The sequence below is a fragment of the Myxocyprinus asiaticus genome, chromosome 15, assembly GCF_019703515.2.
Source record: "Myxocyprinus asiaticus isolate MX2 ecotype Aquarium Trade chromosome 15, UBuf_Myxa_2, whole genome shotgun sequence".
NCBI classification, from domain to species: domain Eukaryota; kingdom Metazoa; phylum Chordata; class Actinopteri; order Cypriniformes; family Catostomidae; genus Myxocyprinus; species Myxocyprinus asiaticus.
Genome location: NC_059358.1, coordinates 27,859,640 through 27,874,534, shown reverse-complemented (window position 1 = coordinate 27,874,534; position 14,895 = coordinate 27,859,640). Strand labels below are relative to the sequence as shown.

Sequence of the window (14,895 nt, the reverse complement as noted above, 5' to 3'; positions counted from 1 at the left end):
TCTTCTCCTTAGCCCAGGTAAGATGCCTCTGATGTTGTCTGTGGTTCAGGAGTGGCTTGACAAGAGGAATACGACAACTGTAGCCAAATTCCTTGACATGTCTGTGTGTGGTGGTTCTTGATGCCTTGACCCCAGCCTCAGTCCATTCCTTGTGAAGTTCACCCAAATTCTTGAATCGATTTTGCTTGACAATCATAAGGCTGCGGTTCTCTCGGTTGGTTGTGCATCTTTTTCTTCCACACTTTTTTCCTTCCACTCAACTTTCTGTTAACATGCTTGGATGCAGCACTCTGTGAACAGCCAGCTTCTTTGGCAATGAATGTTTGTGGCTTACCCTCCTTGTGAAGGGTGTCAATGATTGTCTTCTGGACAACTGTCAGATCAGCAGTCTTCCCCATGATTGTGTAGCCTAGTGAACCAAACTGAGAGACCATTTTGAAGGCTCAGGAAAACTTTGCAGGTGTTTTGAGTTGATTAGCTGATTGGCATGTCACCATATTCTAATTTTTTGAGATAGTGAACTGGTGGGTTTTTGTTAAATGTGAGCCAAAATCATCACAATTAAAAGAACCAAAGACTTAAACTACTTCAGTCTGTGTGCATTGAATTTATTTAATACACGAGTTTCACAATTTGAGTTGAATTACTGAAATAAATGAACTTTTCCACAACATTCTAATTTATTGAGATGCACCTGTATATATATATATATATATATATATATATATATATATATATATATATATATATATATATATATATATATAAAATAAAATAAAAATATACATAATAATAATAATAATAACATAAATTAATAACCACTTGCTTGATCCTTAGAATCTAGACTTTACAATGGCTGATCCTAACAGTTCTTAAATAATGATTTTTAATTTGCTGACAACTAATAACTGTTTTGTTCTCATCATTTGCAAATTTATTATCACAACAATTATGTTCTGAGTTGGTAAAATCACAAAAAAGATGAGATAGCCTTGTGTTACAGTATACATCGTTGGAAAGATCTCAATCAGTAGAATGCAATGAGAAAATTTGTTTCACTCAGAGGCCAAACTGCAGTGAGTATTAGTGTATGAAATTCCCACTGACACACATACAGTAAATATGATAAACAAGATTGGCTTTTTGTCATTTTTTTACTTATTACTTTCTAAAACATCCATATAACATAGAAAATTACATATCGTAACTTACAGCAGCTAATCCTGATTCAAACAATCCCAAACACAACATAATATGATAAATAGATGTTGAAATATTCCTCAAAGAGTGTACATGGAAAGACGATGCACAAAAGGGCGCTTAACACACATTATGTGTTTGTGTGTGTGCACGTGTCCGAGGACTTTGTGTATGCAATCCATAAGATGGTTATTTATATCTTCAGCTTTAGTGTGTCAATAGGAAATATAAATGTTAGACTCCCAAACATTACTTTTGCAAATAGAAAAGATTTGAACAGAAGAACAGGGAGCCCTGCAACAGATGTCCTGGCCCCCACAAAGCCCCTCACTGAACATCGTGTCTGTCTGAGATTACATATAGGGACAGAAGCAATTGAGAATGCCTAAATAGAAGAACTGTGGCAAATTCTCCAAGAAGCTTGGAACATCCTGTCTGCCAACAACCAAGAAAAACTGTGTTCAGGTGTATCTAGGAGAATTGGTGCTGTTTTAAAGGCAAAGGTGGCCACACCGAATATTGATTAAAAATGTTTATGTTTACTAGACTTTGTATGACATTAAGTGATAAATGAAAACTATTTATTTCATTATTTTTGAAGACATCCTCACTATGCAACATTTTTCACAAGTGCCTAAAACTTTTGCACAGTACTGTATGTGCTCATCTAAAGGATTGTGATGCTCCTGAACAGCTAAGTATTTTGTAGCCTAATCCATTCATTTCCAATGTCCGGTGATTTTTGACCGGGAACACAACAAGTGTAACAAAGTGAAATTAAACCGATTTCTTTATTTTTTTTTTTTTTTTTTACAGAAAATGGTTCGATATTTTTGTGTTTTCAGATACCATATGTGAACAAAGTCAAGGAATTTTTAAATTCCAATTGGATTAAGCAATAATAATAATAAAAAAAAAAACAATTGTAAGAAAAAAAAAAAAGTAATCTGGGTCAAAATGACCAGAACACAACATAACAGTTAAAGACTAATTAAAAAAAAAAAAAAAAAAAATTGCATGACATGGTCTTGCAAAATGTCTCTACGTGAACGGTTGTACAGATGTAGGTACGTTTGCACCAGCGAATAACTCTGCGTGCTGGTGTGTTCATGTTGACTATTCTTAAAGGATTAGTTCACCAAAAATTACACATTTCTCATCATTTACTCACCCTCATGCCATCCCAGATGTGTATGACTTTCTTTCTTCTGAAGAACACAGATGAAGATTTTTAGAAGAATATGACAGCTCTGTTGGTTCTCACAATGCAAGTGAATAGGTGCCAACATCTTGAAGCTCAAAAAGCATATATAGCCATCATAAAAGTGATCTATATGGCTCCAGTGGATTACATAATGTCTTCTGAAGTGAAATGCTAGGTGTGTGTAAAAAAAAAAAAATCTATATTTAATACTTTTTTAACAATAAAATTCTGCTTCCGCCCAGATGTGGGTTGTGCATGGTCATGAGGGTTGAATACACGCTGCCTTTTGCACGACGTAAGCGTGTTGGAAAGTTCATGCGAGAACTGATGCGTGAAGTATGCAAAATACGGAAGCGCTGTTTTGTTTACAACAGAGGAGGAGAAATGTTATACAGAAGCTAAATTGGTTTTGATATATATTTGTAGTTGTATCAGTTTCTTTTTCAAGATGGTGCTTGCGTGTGCTTATCCTGGACGCCTCAACCGTCATTGCAAGAGGAAAGTTTTCACAGATTCCCTATCAATGATCCTGAGCGACTATGGCTGCTTGCTGTTCACTGGGAAATCAAAACACCCATGGAGTCACTCAAAATACTGAGGGTGTGCAGAGAACATTTTTCCCCTGCCGATTTCAGACCAGCTGAGGGATCCGATGATATCGACATGCACTTACTGTGAAACTTCCAAACTGCGAGAGGCAGTTTGAACTCCACCCCTCTAACCATGCATATCACAGCTGGCCGGAAGCGAACATTTGTATTAATTTTTTAAAAATATTAATCTATTTCTTACACACACCTAGCGTTTTGCTTCAGAAGACGTTAACTGATCCATTGGAGTAGTATGGATTAATTTTATGATTTAATATGTGCTTTTTGGAGCTTTTTGGTTAGTTCTTGGTGGGGCGCGTGGTGAGTTGTGCGTGGTTTCCGCGGTGGATGGCGTGAAGCCTCCACACCCGCTATGTCTCCGTGGCAACGCGCTCAACAAGCCACGTGATAAGATGCATGGGTTGATGGTCTCAGACGCGGAGGCAAATGGGATTCGTCCTCCTCCACCCGGACTGAGGCGAATCACTACGCCACCACGAGGACTTAAAAGCACATTAGGAATTGGGCATTCCAAATTGGGAGAGTAAGGGAAAAAATCAAAATAAATAAATAAATAAATAAATAAATAAATAGAGGATCTCAGCTGTTTATATGAGTTGAAAATAGACTAGAAAATAGCTGCCAACATGGCTGCTCAGTCAAACAACCTCACCAAAAAGGGACTTTGTTCACATATGTTGGCATTTCAAGCTCTTAGGTGGCAAGTACATTCATTATGTTTCTTATGTCAAAAAGCAAAGAAACATCATTAGTTATTGTAAAAAAAAAAAAAAAACCACTCCAGAAAAGATCTAATAACTTTTATAATTGCTATATGCCATCTTTACTGTCTATACTTGTTGTAAATCATTGATGTGTTTGTATAATTGACTTTGTCTCCAGCACACAGTATTAAGTGTTTGTCACATTTGTCAAGCCTTGCTTTGTGGTTTTTTGGGACACTTTATTTTGAGGCAGAGATGACAATAAACTGACTATGAAAAAAATGATAATTTTTTATTTTTTTTGCCAAAATATTTGTTATTGCTAACATATGGTAATTCCATATGATTTACTTTACTGTCTGAAAATAAAATATAGCCAGTTTCAAAATAGATATGAAGGCAGCGATTACACATATTGGCCTGTGTATCTGCAGTTCTCAGAAATAAAGGCATCTTCAAGGAAATGAGCTGCATGTCTCTCAAATCTTTATTACAATTACAGGAATGTACACTTTATTGCAAAAACTACATTACAAAAAACTGCATTAAGAAAAAATATCCTTTCACCTCTATTATTGTGTGTGTCTGACAATCCACTCAAAATATCAAACAACAGTTAAAAAAATATTAACAATTCAAAGCACCATTTGATGTTACAGTGTAAGAGGAGAGCACTGATGTAAAACCAATAATGAGAAACTTTTTAAAGGAATAGTTCACACAAAAATGAAATTTCTCTCATCTTTTACCCTCATGTCATCCCAGATGTGTATGTCTTTCTTTCTTCTGCAGAACACAAACAAAGTGTTTTAGAAGAATATTTCAGCTCTGTTGGTCCGTACAATGCAAGTGAATTGTGATCAGAACTCAGAAGGTCCAAATATCACACAAAGGCAGCATAAAAGTAATCCATAAGACTCCATTGTTTAAATCCATAGATGTGGGTAAGAAACAGGCCACTGTTTAAGTCCATTTTTTTTTTTTTTTACTATAAATATACACTTTCACTTTTATATTCAGCCACCTACTGGTTGGGGCTGGTCAGAGGTGGAGATTTAAAGTAAAAAATGAGTTAAATATTGATCTGTTTCTCACCCTTATCTATCATATGGCTTCAGAAGATATGTATTTAAAATATGGATAACTTTTATGCTGCCTTTATATCCTTTTTGGTCCTTCTGAGTTTTGGTCATAATTCACTTGCATTGTGAGGACCAACAGAGCTGAGATATTCTTCTAAAAAGCTTTGATTGTGTTCTGCAGAAAAAAGTCATGCACATCATGTGGGTGAGTAAATGATGAGAGAATTTTCATTTTTGGGTGAACTGTCCCTTTAAGGATTTTAAGAAAGAAAAAAAAAATTATGCAGATTTGAAGAATGGTTTCACTTCCTGTTTGTGACAACAAACCAGATCGCCCAGGGGATGATTCATTGTCATGGTTTCAGCTGCCACAAGAAGGCTGAAATTCTGACAAGCAAAAATAGAGAGAGGGAAAAAAAATCTCTCACTTCAAAAATACAATGCATACTGTAATTGACAAAAAAGATACACTTGTTAAAATGTGCGCATACAAGAAAAACAAGAATAGATTTGAATTTGAACATTAATTTTATAACATTAAGGCTCTCAAATAGAATGGATTTCAGAATAGATGTGCCCTTGTTTTAAAAGAGAGAACTTGCATGGAAACTGTAGATTTATTTTATTTCAGTCCATCTGTACAAACTAAAATAGTAGTTCCTTTTCAGTTCCTGAGTAAGGCAATTGTCAGTTCGTCTCTTGTCACTGGTGTCTCGCCTGCTTTTTTCCTTCCGTGTTCATATCTCTCTTTCTTTACCTTTTCTCAATGCATTTCTCCTCTCTTTTTCACTCTTTTCAGGCCATGACAGAGGAGGTATTCTCACTATCCACTGAGCTGAATGATCCTGTAGGCCTGCGGGTTGATCCCCTACTTTGTGCCCATCCTGCTAATCCAAGGCACCCCTGGAGTCCTAACACAGCCTTGCACATCTGGGCAAGTTCACGACGGAACTTGATCCCCACAAGGCCGTAGAGAAGTGGATTTAAAGCACAGTGTGCTAGCCCCATGCTTTCTGTCACCAGAATGCCCATATCCAGCACATTGTTCAGCCCACAGCTGTTGACAATGACCCCCAGTTTCTTCAAGCTGTCTGTCATCCTCAGGGCATTATAAGGTGCCCAACTGACCACGAACACAACCACCAAAGAGACGATGAGCCTCAGTGAGCGCCGTTTCTGTCTACGCGTGCTAGTGTGGCAAAGTGCTTTGAAAATGCATATGTAGCAGTAGAGCATGACTAATAATGGAAATACAAATCCAAGAAACAGGCTCACCAGCTGCATGCCGATCTGCCATTGCTGGGAACTCTCTTGAGAAAACACGACTTGGCACACCTGCTGATTCCTGCCATACAGCAGCACCACATCACGGTAGTGCATATCCACTACGGTCAGTCCCAAGCAGACAATCCAGATCACAGCACACGCCAGCTGAGCGTGGCAGCTCTTGCGTCTCCAGCTGATATTGACGGCATGTACGATGGCTAGGTAGCGGTCAAAGCTGATGCAGGCCAAGAACAGCACACCGCAGTAAACATTCAGTGAGAACAGCACTCCGGCAATCTTACATGCAAACAAGCCAAAGATCCACTCATTGATCCACTGCACAGCGAAAAATGGCAGTGTCATGGCCAGTAAGAGGTCAGAGATGGCCAAATGGAGCAAGAAGGTGTCTGTGAGTGAGAAGGAGCAGAGATTGTGTCGAGATTGCCGATAGCGGCGGATCACACACAGCACCAGAATGTTACCCACTAGCGCCAAGATAAAGACCAGGATGTAAGCCAGAGGGGCAAAGTTGCTGACAAAGGTCCATGTGTCCCTCAGACTGCAGGGGGCAGCATCATCTTTATCGTAGGGATAGTAAGAACTGTAATTGTAACCATCTGCGTACTTTAACAGAGAGAGCAAAGAGATTTTCAGTGTCTTGTTGAAATGAAGTGTTTCTCATACATTGTAAGCTAATAGATGTATTTGATTCCTACTTACACTCACCTCATAGAGTTCCGTGGTTGTCGTAGTATTTTTCATGATGAGCTTCAGAGAAGTGAGACATGCAAGTAGAATAGTGGGCACGAGATGCACTTGTCTCTCACGTTGTCTTGTCTGTCTCTAATTTCTTTTGGACCAGGAGAGAAAAACGGAGAGTAAAAAAAGTTAGAAGAGTACTTTAGTGGGGCATGGGTAGCTCAGCAAGTAAAGACGCTGACTACCACACCTGGAGTCACAAGTTCAAATCCAGGGTGTGCTGAGTGACTCCAGTCAGGTTTCCTAAGCAACCAATTGGCCCGGTTGATAGGGTGGGTAAAGTCACATTGAGTTAACCTCCTCGTGGTCGCTATAATGTGTGGTTCTCGCTCTCGGTGGGACGTGGATGTCGCGGAGAATAGCATGAGCCTCCACACGCACTAGGTCTCCACGGTACTGCGCTCAACAAGCCACGTGATAAGATGCGTGGATTGACTGTCTCAGAAGCTGAGGCAACTGAGATTCGTCCTCCGCCACCCAAATTGAGGCGAGTCACTATGCCACCACGAGGACTTAGAGTGCATTGGGAATTGGGCATGCCAAAAGTGGGGAGAAAAGGGGAGAGAAAAATAAAACAAAAGAAGAGTACTTGAAAATGATTACTAAGGTACATTATACAAATGCTGCAGACTGGAACTGAAGGCTGTGTGCAAAGGGAAATATAACTGCATTAATTTAACAAAAATATATTTGAAATCCCCAGTTTGCTGAAGACAGACAAATCCTAAAAGCTGCTGTTTTTTGGAAACATCTTCAGTTTCTTAAATTGTAAAAGTGAGAAAGGTGGAAATGGCAGGTTGGTAAAGCTGAAAGATTATAAAAATGGTTATACAGTGTAAAGTATAAAGGAAAGTCTTTTAAGATGAACAGATCGTGGGGCAAAAAGCAGGAATAGTAGAGTACTAGAGAGGAACTGAAAATGCTGAGTATCAGTATTGCGCAAGTTTGGCTTTTGAATGTAATAATATGAAATAATAAAAAATACACATATTTGTACAATTATCTGGCATAATTTACCATATGCATTTTAAACATTTGGGTGTGCTGTTATTACAGCACAATATTTCTATATTGAAAAATATCATTTTGAAAAGACTTTTGCACTGAATGCAAAATAGAGAAAGTATTTAACAAGCTGTAATTTATTTTATAACCTAATTTTTTTTGACAATGCATTGAAACTATTTAGAATCTAGTTAGAATGACAGTTAAAACTGATAAATAAAAAATATGCTTAATTTTATTAAACCTAAATAATTATACCACATGTATCAGGGACTAACACTAGTACCAGTCATCATGGTAGCACTTTATTTTACAGTACTGTTCAACATTTACGTACTATATAATTACAACAACTATAGTAACTACTAGGTACTAACCCAAAACCTAACCCCAACCCAAACCTTAACCCATATTGGGTAAGTACACTGTAATTGTACTGAAAGTACACGTACTGTAAAATAAAGTGCAACCATCATCATTCATTGGAAGCAAAAATAAAAGTCTCTTACTTGTTCTAAATCTGCTATCAGTGGAGAGGCTGATTGGCCCTGATTAGATGGAGGTCTGACTACAAATACGTTCATCATCGTGCATCGTTGTGCCACACTCTCTCTCTCTCTCTCTTCCCTTTTCGCTCACTCCACAAACTTTACTCTAACTGGAAACTTTTTAAACATCATATATTGTTTTCTTCAAAGAGAACTTGAAATCTCTGTTTTCATAACAATAGGACTATAAAATGATGTTAACATTGTTTATTGATCCCTTTTACCTTTTACTGCTCAAAACTATTTTATGGCATTTATCATCGTATTATAATGATATTCTGATCATTCTTTCATGTTTAGTGAACAGGAAGCCTATGCCCACTTTCCCTAAATATTTGTTTTACTGTCAGATGATTTCTTGTTGAGCCAGCTTGCAAGCAAGCATATGTCAAATTTTTATATGAAACTGTGCATTTTGTTTGAGTGTTTAATTAATTTACATGCATTAAAATGATCCCTGCTCTCCACTAACATACACATATAGTTACAGTGCAAAACACAAGATGTTTATTTCTAAATTGGGCATAGATGAATTTGTTTTTGCCAGCATAACAGTGCCAGTACAGCCTACTGTACATTTATTTAAAATACAAAGTGGTATCATTTTATTTTTGTCAGTTTAGTAAGTTCCTGTGAATTACAAATTATTTGCTTACAGAAAACTGATAAAAAAGTGCAAGTACATTTTCATCACACCCCTTAGTGCACAGGGTGCACTGATATTTGACTTTGGGTCAGATAAAAATAAAAATGAACCTAGTTATTCAGCTCTCATATCTCACCATTATCCAATGCATTTTAATTTTTATATGCTGCTGCAGTACCGTATGATACATTTCCTTTGCAGATGTGTTGTAGAGTATCACTTGGTTTTTTGAACTCTGAATTCACACTGCTGCACACTATGGTTTGTTATAAGGTCACTATCACAGCCATGGTAAACTTAACCTTAATTAATCAAGAGCATAGCAGTAATCATGTATACTACATCAAATACAACTTATGGCAAAAATAAAAGTTAAAACACACAGAAAACTTCAGGCGCTCACTGATTTATTATTATTTTTTGTTTTATTTCAAACCACTCTCTATGCTCAATTCTCAGGAGTAAATTTGTAACATATAAATGTTGGATCAAAATGTACCTTGACTTTATAGAATGAAACTATAGAATCATCTGCTAAAGCCAGGCTTGTGGTTGTGTAGGCATGCTTGTATGACTAATAGCATGACCTATGGTTTTTCCAAATGTTACAGATCTCGTCTGATTCCAGCCTTGCTGAAGCACCTCCAGATCATCACCGATCCTCCACCTGGTCGTCTAATGGTTAGACGGAGACCTGGAGAGGCCTTCAAGCCACAGTGTCTTGCACCTACTGTGAAATTTGGTGTAGGATCGGTGATGATCTGGGGGTGCTTCAGCAAGGCTGGAATCGGGTAGATTCGTCTTTGTAAAGGATGCATGACTCAAGACACATACAAGGTTATCCTGGAAGTAAACTTGCTTTCTTCTGCTCTGACAATGTTCCCCAACTCTGAGGATTGTTTTTTCCAGCAGGACAATGCTCCATGCCACACAGCCAGGTTAATCAAGGTGTGGATGGAGGACTGCCGGATCAAGACCCTGTCAGGACCAGCCCAATCTCCAGACCTGAACCCCATTGAAAACCTCTGGAATGTGGCATAAAGTCACCCAACAGCAATGTGAAAGACTGGTAGAGAGCATGCCAAGACACATGAAAGCTGTGATTGAAAATCAGGGTTATTCCACCAAATATTGATTTCTGAACTCTTCTCAAGTTAAAACATTAATATTGTGTTGTTTAAAAATGAATATGAACTTGTTTTCTTTGCATTATTCGAGGTCTGAAAACACTGCATCTTTTTTGTTATTTTGACCAGTTGTCATTTTCTGCAAATAAATGCTCTAAATGACAATATTTTTATTTGGAATTTGGGAAAAATGTTGTCAATGTTATCCTTGTGTACACCAGTGCCTCGAACCACATTTTGCAGAGCCGAAGCACAACCAAAACAATGTTCTTCCACAAGACGCATGAAGATTTATTTTGTAACCGCGAGATGGCCAAAAGTTACATAGTGTAGCTTTAAATACAATAATTTTAAAAAGTGTGTAAATAATTTGAGGAAAAGTTTCCACATAGGCCACTTAAAAAGTGCATCTTGTTTCATCAAGATTTATTAGGAATGTCTTAATTAAAAAAAAAAAAAAGTTCAAATAACATTATGACAGATCCCTTAAAGTACAGTAGTAATGTATTCTGTGCAAAATAATCAGTGATTGACATCACTCAGAATTGACACTTGAGAGAGTGAGGACATTCCATTTTTACACATGTACTGCTTTGATTTCATTAATTGATTCTGCACTTGCATAACATCTGTTGCAACTATTCTGTCTAACTCTGCTGCAAATCCAGGCTCATCCAATATTCTGTTACAATTACAGACTTATCCAGCTGGAGCTGCATTTCTATTACCCATGCCTATAAATAGGTGTAGACTGTGGGTGGGCGGAGCTTCCACTATGTTTTGTGACCAAGCTGTTAAAATGCCTCATGCTATTTTTTTTTTTTATTTAATAAACTTCTTTCTTAGAAATTTGCTTCATGTATTTAAATTTTTAAAAACAAAGAAAAAATAATGATACACATTTAAAGAAATAAGAAGCACCCCACAATGGAGTGATTTTAAAAATACATTGATGTGCTGTCGATCGTGTGATCACCTGGGGTCTGGAAAGAAACAACCTGTGCCTCACGTCTTTGGAGTTATATCAGGAAAGGAAAGGACTGAATTTGTCTTACAATGTTTCAGTGATGGATGGTGGCAAACGGATTATTAGTGAATAGTTTTATAACAGTTTGTTTATGCCCTGCATTGTGCGAATTACCGTAACATATCAAAATGATGTGGGGACTAGGTGCTATTGCTGGGTGAACTAGCCAACTTTAAGTGAATTTTCATGTTCACTTTAATGCAGAGCTGAAAATAATGATTATTTTGATTAATGATTAATCTAGAAATTTTTAGGAAGAACATTTAACTTTTGAGAAATTAATGCAAATTTTAATCAACATCTCTTACAAAAAACATAGGTGATCTTGCGTGGATTCTCTCAATAGAATGAGGCAGAAAATATATTAGACACTATCAAAAGAATCAAGAAAAAATATATTTTCATAATTGTCTGTTGCCACACTGTACATTTTGGATGCTTTTCTTTTCTGACACCAATTCAGGTCATTGAGCATCTAATAACGAGATGAGTGGAATCTGGTGTGTTCAATAAAGGAGACATCCAAAATATGCAGGACTTGGGTCCCTAGGACCGGACTAGCCTATAAGATTGATTGTCAAAAGTGACACTACTGGACTTTACAAACTAAATTTCCATTCCGTTCCTGTGATCTTGCTGTTATTTTTTTCTCTTTGTTCTATTCTGTTTAAGATGCCCTGATTTAGCAAATGAGTGTGGGAGAAGTTCCTCTGGTGCCTCCAGCAACGACCTTTTTATTTTTACAGTTTTTATTTTGTGATGAAGATAAATGAACTCAAAAACTATGTGAAAGTTGTTTTTATTTATACAATAATTTTTCACCAAATGTATTGAGTCTTTGTTGATACTTCAATGTCATTTCAACATGTAATGCAGGATGCAAAAGTGATCACATTTTAACACAGATTTTACATTGAAATTGTAATATTGTTTCAACATCAAAACAAAATTGTTTTGACAGAACGGTTGAGCAACTGATTAACTTCAGACATTGTGCAATCTAGTGGCCTGTGCAAGTCTGTGTGTGGTTACAGTGCTTTTCAAGAGAGAGGAACTGACTTTAGAACCTGCAAAACAATCTCAAAATATTAATTTAAAGCCATAAAATGTGAAAAAAAAAAAAAAAACGTTTCTACCGGTTAGCTAAGGTAAAGGAATGTTCCTGGTTGGAACAAATTAAGCTCAACTAACAACATTTGTGGCATAATGTTGATTACATTTTACATTTTCAACTTGACTCGTCACATTTATTTCAAAAAAGCAAAAGCAAAAATAGTGCTTACTGTGAGATTTTACAATGAAAGTGAATGGGGCCAGTCCATAAATGCTAAAATACACACTTTCAAAAGTAGAGCCACAAGATGGTAATATTACACATGTTAACATAATTTTAGAGTGATAAAAGTTCTGTTCTACATGATTTTAGTGATAAAATCGCTAACAAGGTTTTCCAGTGTACACTGTCATGGCAACGAAGTTGTAATATTGGATATAACATTACACTGATAAGGTTGGTAAGCAATTTTATCATATTAAAATCATGTTTGTGTGTGTGTGTGTGTGTGTGTGTGTGTGTATCTTTTAAAGAAATCATTATATATAATATATATATATATATATATATATATATATATATATATATATATATATATATATATATTTTTTTTTTTTTTTCACAAGACATATAGGCTACCTACTAAACATTTGTTTTTAAACAATGTTTCATAGCTGTTAAATTAGTAGAATTTCAAAACTATAGAGGACTTGAGAGCATTTACTAATAGGGCTGGAAGCTGATACTGCTTTTATTAGCTGACATCACAGATGCAGATAGAAAAGCAAATAATTATGTGCAAATACAGTGCAGTGCAGTAGACTGAATAAGAAAATAAGAGACATGCCCTGATGTGCAAACACTGAAGTCAAGCTCAACAGATTCATAAGAAATAGTCTTTCTCTTTTTATTAACATACCTTTGTCATTACACGTTCCCACATAGCTACATTATGACAAATCAGTTTGAATAATTAAGCATTCTTGTCATTTTAATTACAGCACCCATTTATATGCATACTTCATATTAAAATGTAAGGTTTATTTGTCAAGATGAATGTTGAGCTTTGTGTGTGCACTTAATGTAATTTCAAGAATGTCACAGGCCAAATACATTTTGGGATCGTACCTAAAAAGTAATTTTCCACTCCAATATTAAATGCATGTTAACCTACTGACCAAAAACTACTCAAAATCTGTAGCAAGTTGGACTGAGCTAAAGTCGCAGAGCCTTAATGCTGGAATCATTGTTTGCTTTTAGAATGAGGACACAGCACACATACAAGACATAACAAATGCAAAAATATGCATTTTCTTGTAAATTGTCTTATTAAAAATGCATCTGCCAGGTGAATGTACTAGTAAATCAGCATAAAATGGAGAATTGAGAATTCATATTTTCATGATGTCAACACTTGCAAATTTCAACCTGAAATTCCAGTTTTTGGCATTCTACCTATCAACACTTCATAAGCAAAATTGTAAACTCAAATTCCAATTTTCAGCATTCTTTCTGCATAAATGAACTACTGTAATCTACCTTTATTAAGAATTTAACTGGGTAATTCCTATGTAGGCACGGTCACATACCACTGCCGGAATTATATGGGTGTTGGTTGTACTCTATGAATGAAGTCAGAAATCCTGGTGTGACTTTGATTTATGCTATATCAAAGGTATTGTGATACTTCTGAGGGCAATCACCATTGCATCAAAAAGGCCAATGTACAGTAATGCACACATACATAAACATATTAAAGCCATATACTATGTCTTGACAAAAGGGTGTGGAGACCTGAAGACTGGAAAACTCCTCGCCCAAAAACCAAACACTTTACCCTTAGTTTAACAGGTCACATAAACCACCCACCAGTGGTTTATCCTGTGAAGGATGGACAAAACCTTTTTTTTTTTTTTTTTACATCATCGTAGGTAAAAATACCTTTGTTAACGTTTCTCCTCCCCTTTGTCATGCTTGAAGTGATTTCACACTTTACTAAGATCTATTGTACCTGAAACTGAACATCATTTACCTGAAGAAGTGAGACACATATCTCAAATAGATCGGAAGCCACTCTGTTGAAACAGGTGAGAGAGAGAATACGATTTAAATGATTTTAACTTTGGTATAGAAACGCCATCACTTGATGTCTTATTTAATACTGATGAGATCAATTCAAATCTTTTTTCTCTTTTGTGTACAAGTCATGGAATGAAAAAAGTGTTTTTATATTTATTTGTGTCAGCTTACAGGCCAAAACAAAGCCACTTTATTGTGTCTGCCAAGTTTAAAGAGTGAAAGAGTAAGTTATAATGGTCAATATGAATTATTATAAATTTGCTATGTTTTTTTTTTTTTTTGGTTTTTTTTTTGTCAGTGATGTCATATCAAACAGAAGTGATCAGTTCCCAGCCTCAGGCTGTCAACAGCTACACTACCTCTAATTGGAGCTCTGATGTCTGTGACTGTTGTGACGACTGCAGCATCTGTGAGTGTGTCTGTGTGTTTGAGGGAAATATATAAACATAAATTGCTACATTTGTTAATGCAAATCCATGTTGTAAACTACATTTAATGCAGATTATATGTTTAGCTATAATTTAACTTTAATCAAATAAAAAAATAAAAAAACAATATTAAAAATATTATCTGACTCTTAAAA

At 36.1% G+C, this 14,895-nt stretch overlaps 1 protein-coding gene across 5 annotated transcripts; it reads right to left on the bottom strand.

Annotated features, from left to right (window-relative positions):
• Nucleotides 1–4,106: 4,106 nt before the first annotated feature.
• LOC127453279 (C-X-C chemokine receptor type 3-2-like) lies at nt 4,107–8,432 on the bottom strand. 5 transcript variants are annotated; one of them, XM_051719524.1, is made up of 4 exons: nt 8,341–8,398; nt 7,017–7,338; nt 6,788–6,917; nt 4,107–6,691 (listed from the first exon to the last, which is right to left on the bottom strand). In XM_051719524.1, the coding sequence occupies exons 3-4, from the start codon at nt 6,827–6,829 to the stop codon at nt 5,597–5,599; spliced, it is 1,137 nt and encodes a 378-aa protein (XP_051575484.1). In that variant the 5' UTR covers nt 6,830–6,917; nt 7,017–7,338; nt 8,341–8,398; the 3' UTR covers nt 4,107–5,596. The 5 variants fall into 5 exon arrangements, with proteins under 5 accessions (XP_051575484.1, XP_051575482.1, XP_051575483.1 ...); XM_051719522.1 differs by lacking the exon at nt 7,017–7,338 and having other exon boundaries at nt 8,341–8,432; XM_051719523.1 differs by lacking the exon at nt 8,341–8,398 and having other exon boundaries at nt 7,017–8,281.
• Between the last annotated feature and the right edge of the window lie 6,463 nt (nt 8,433–14,895).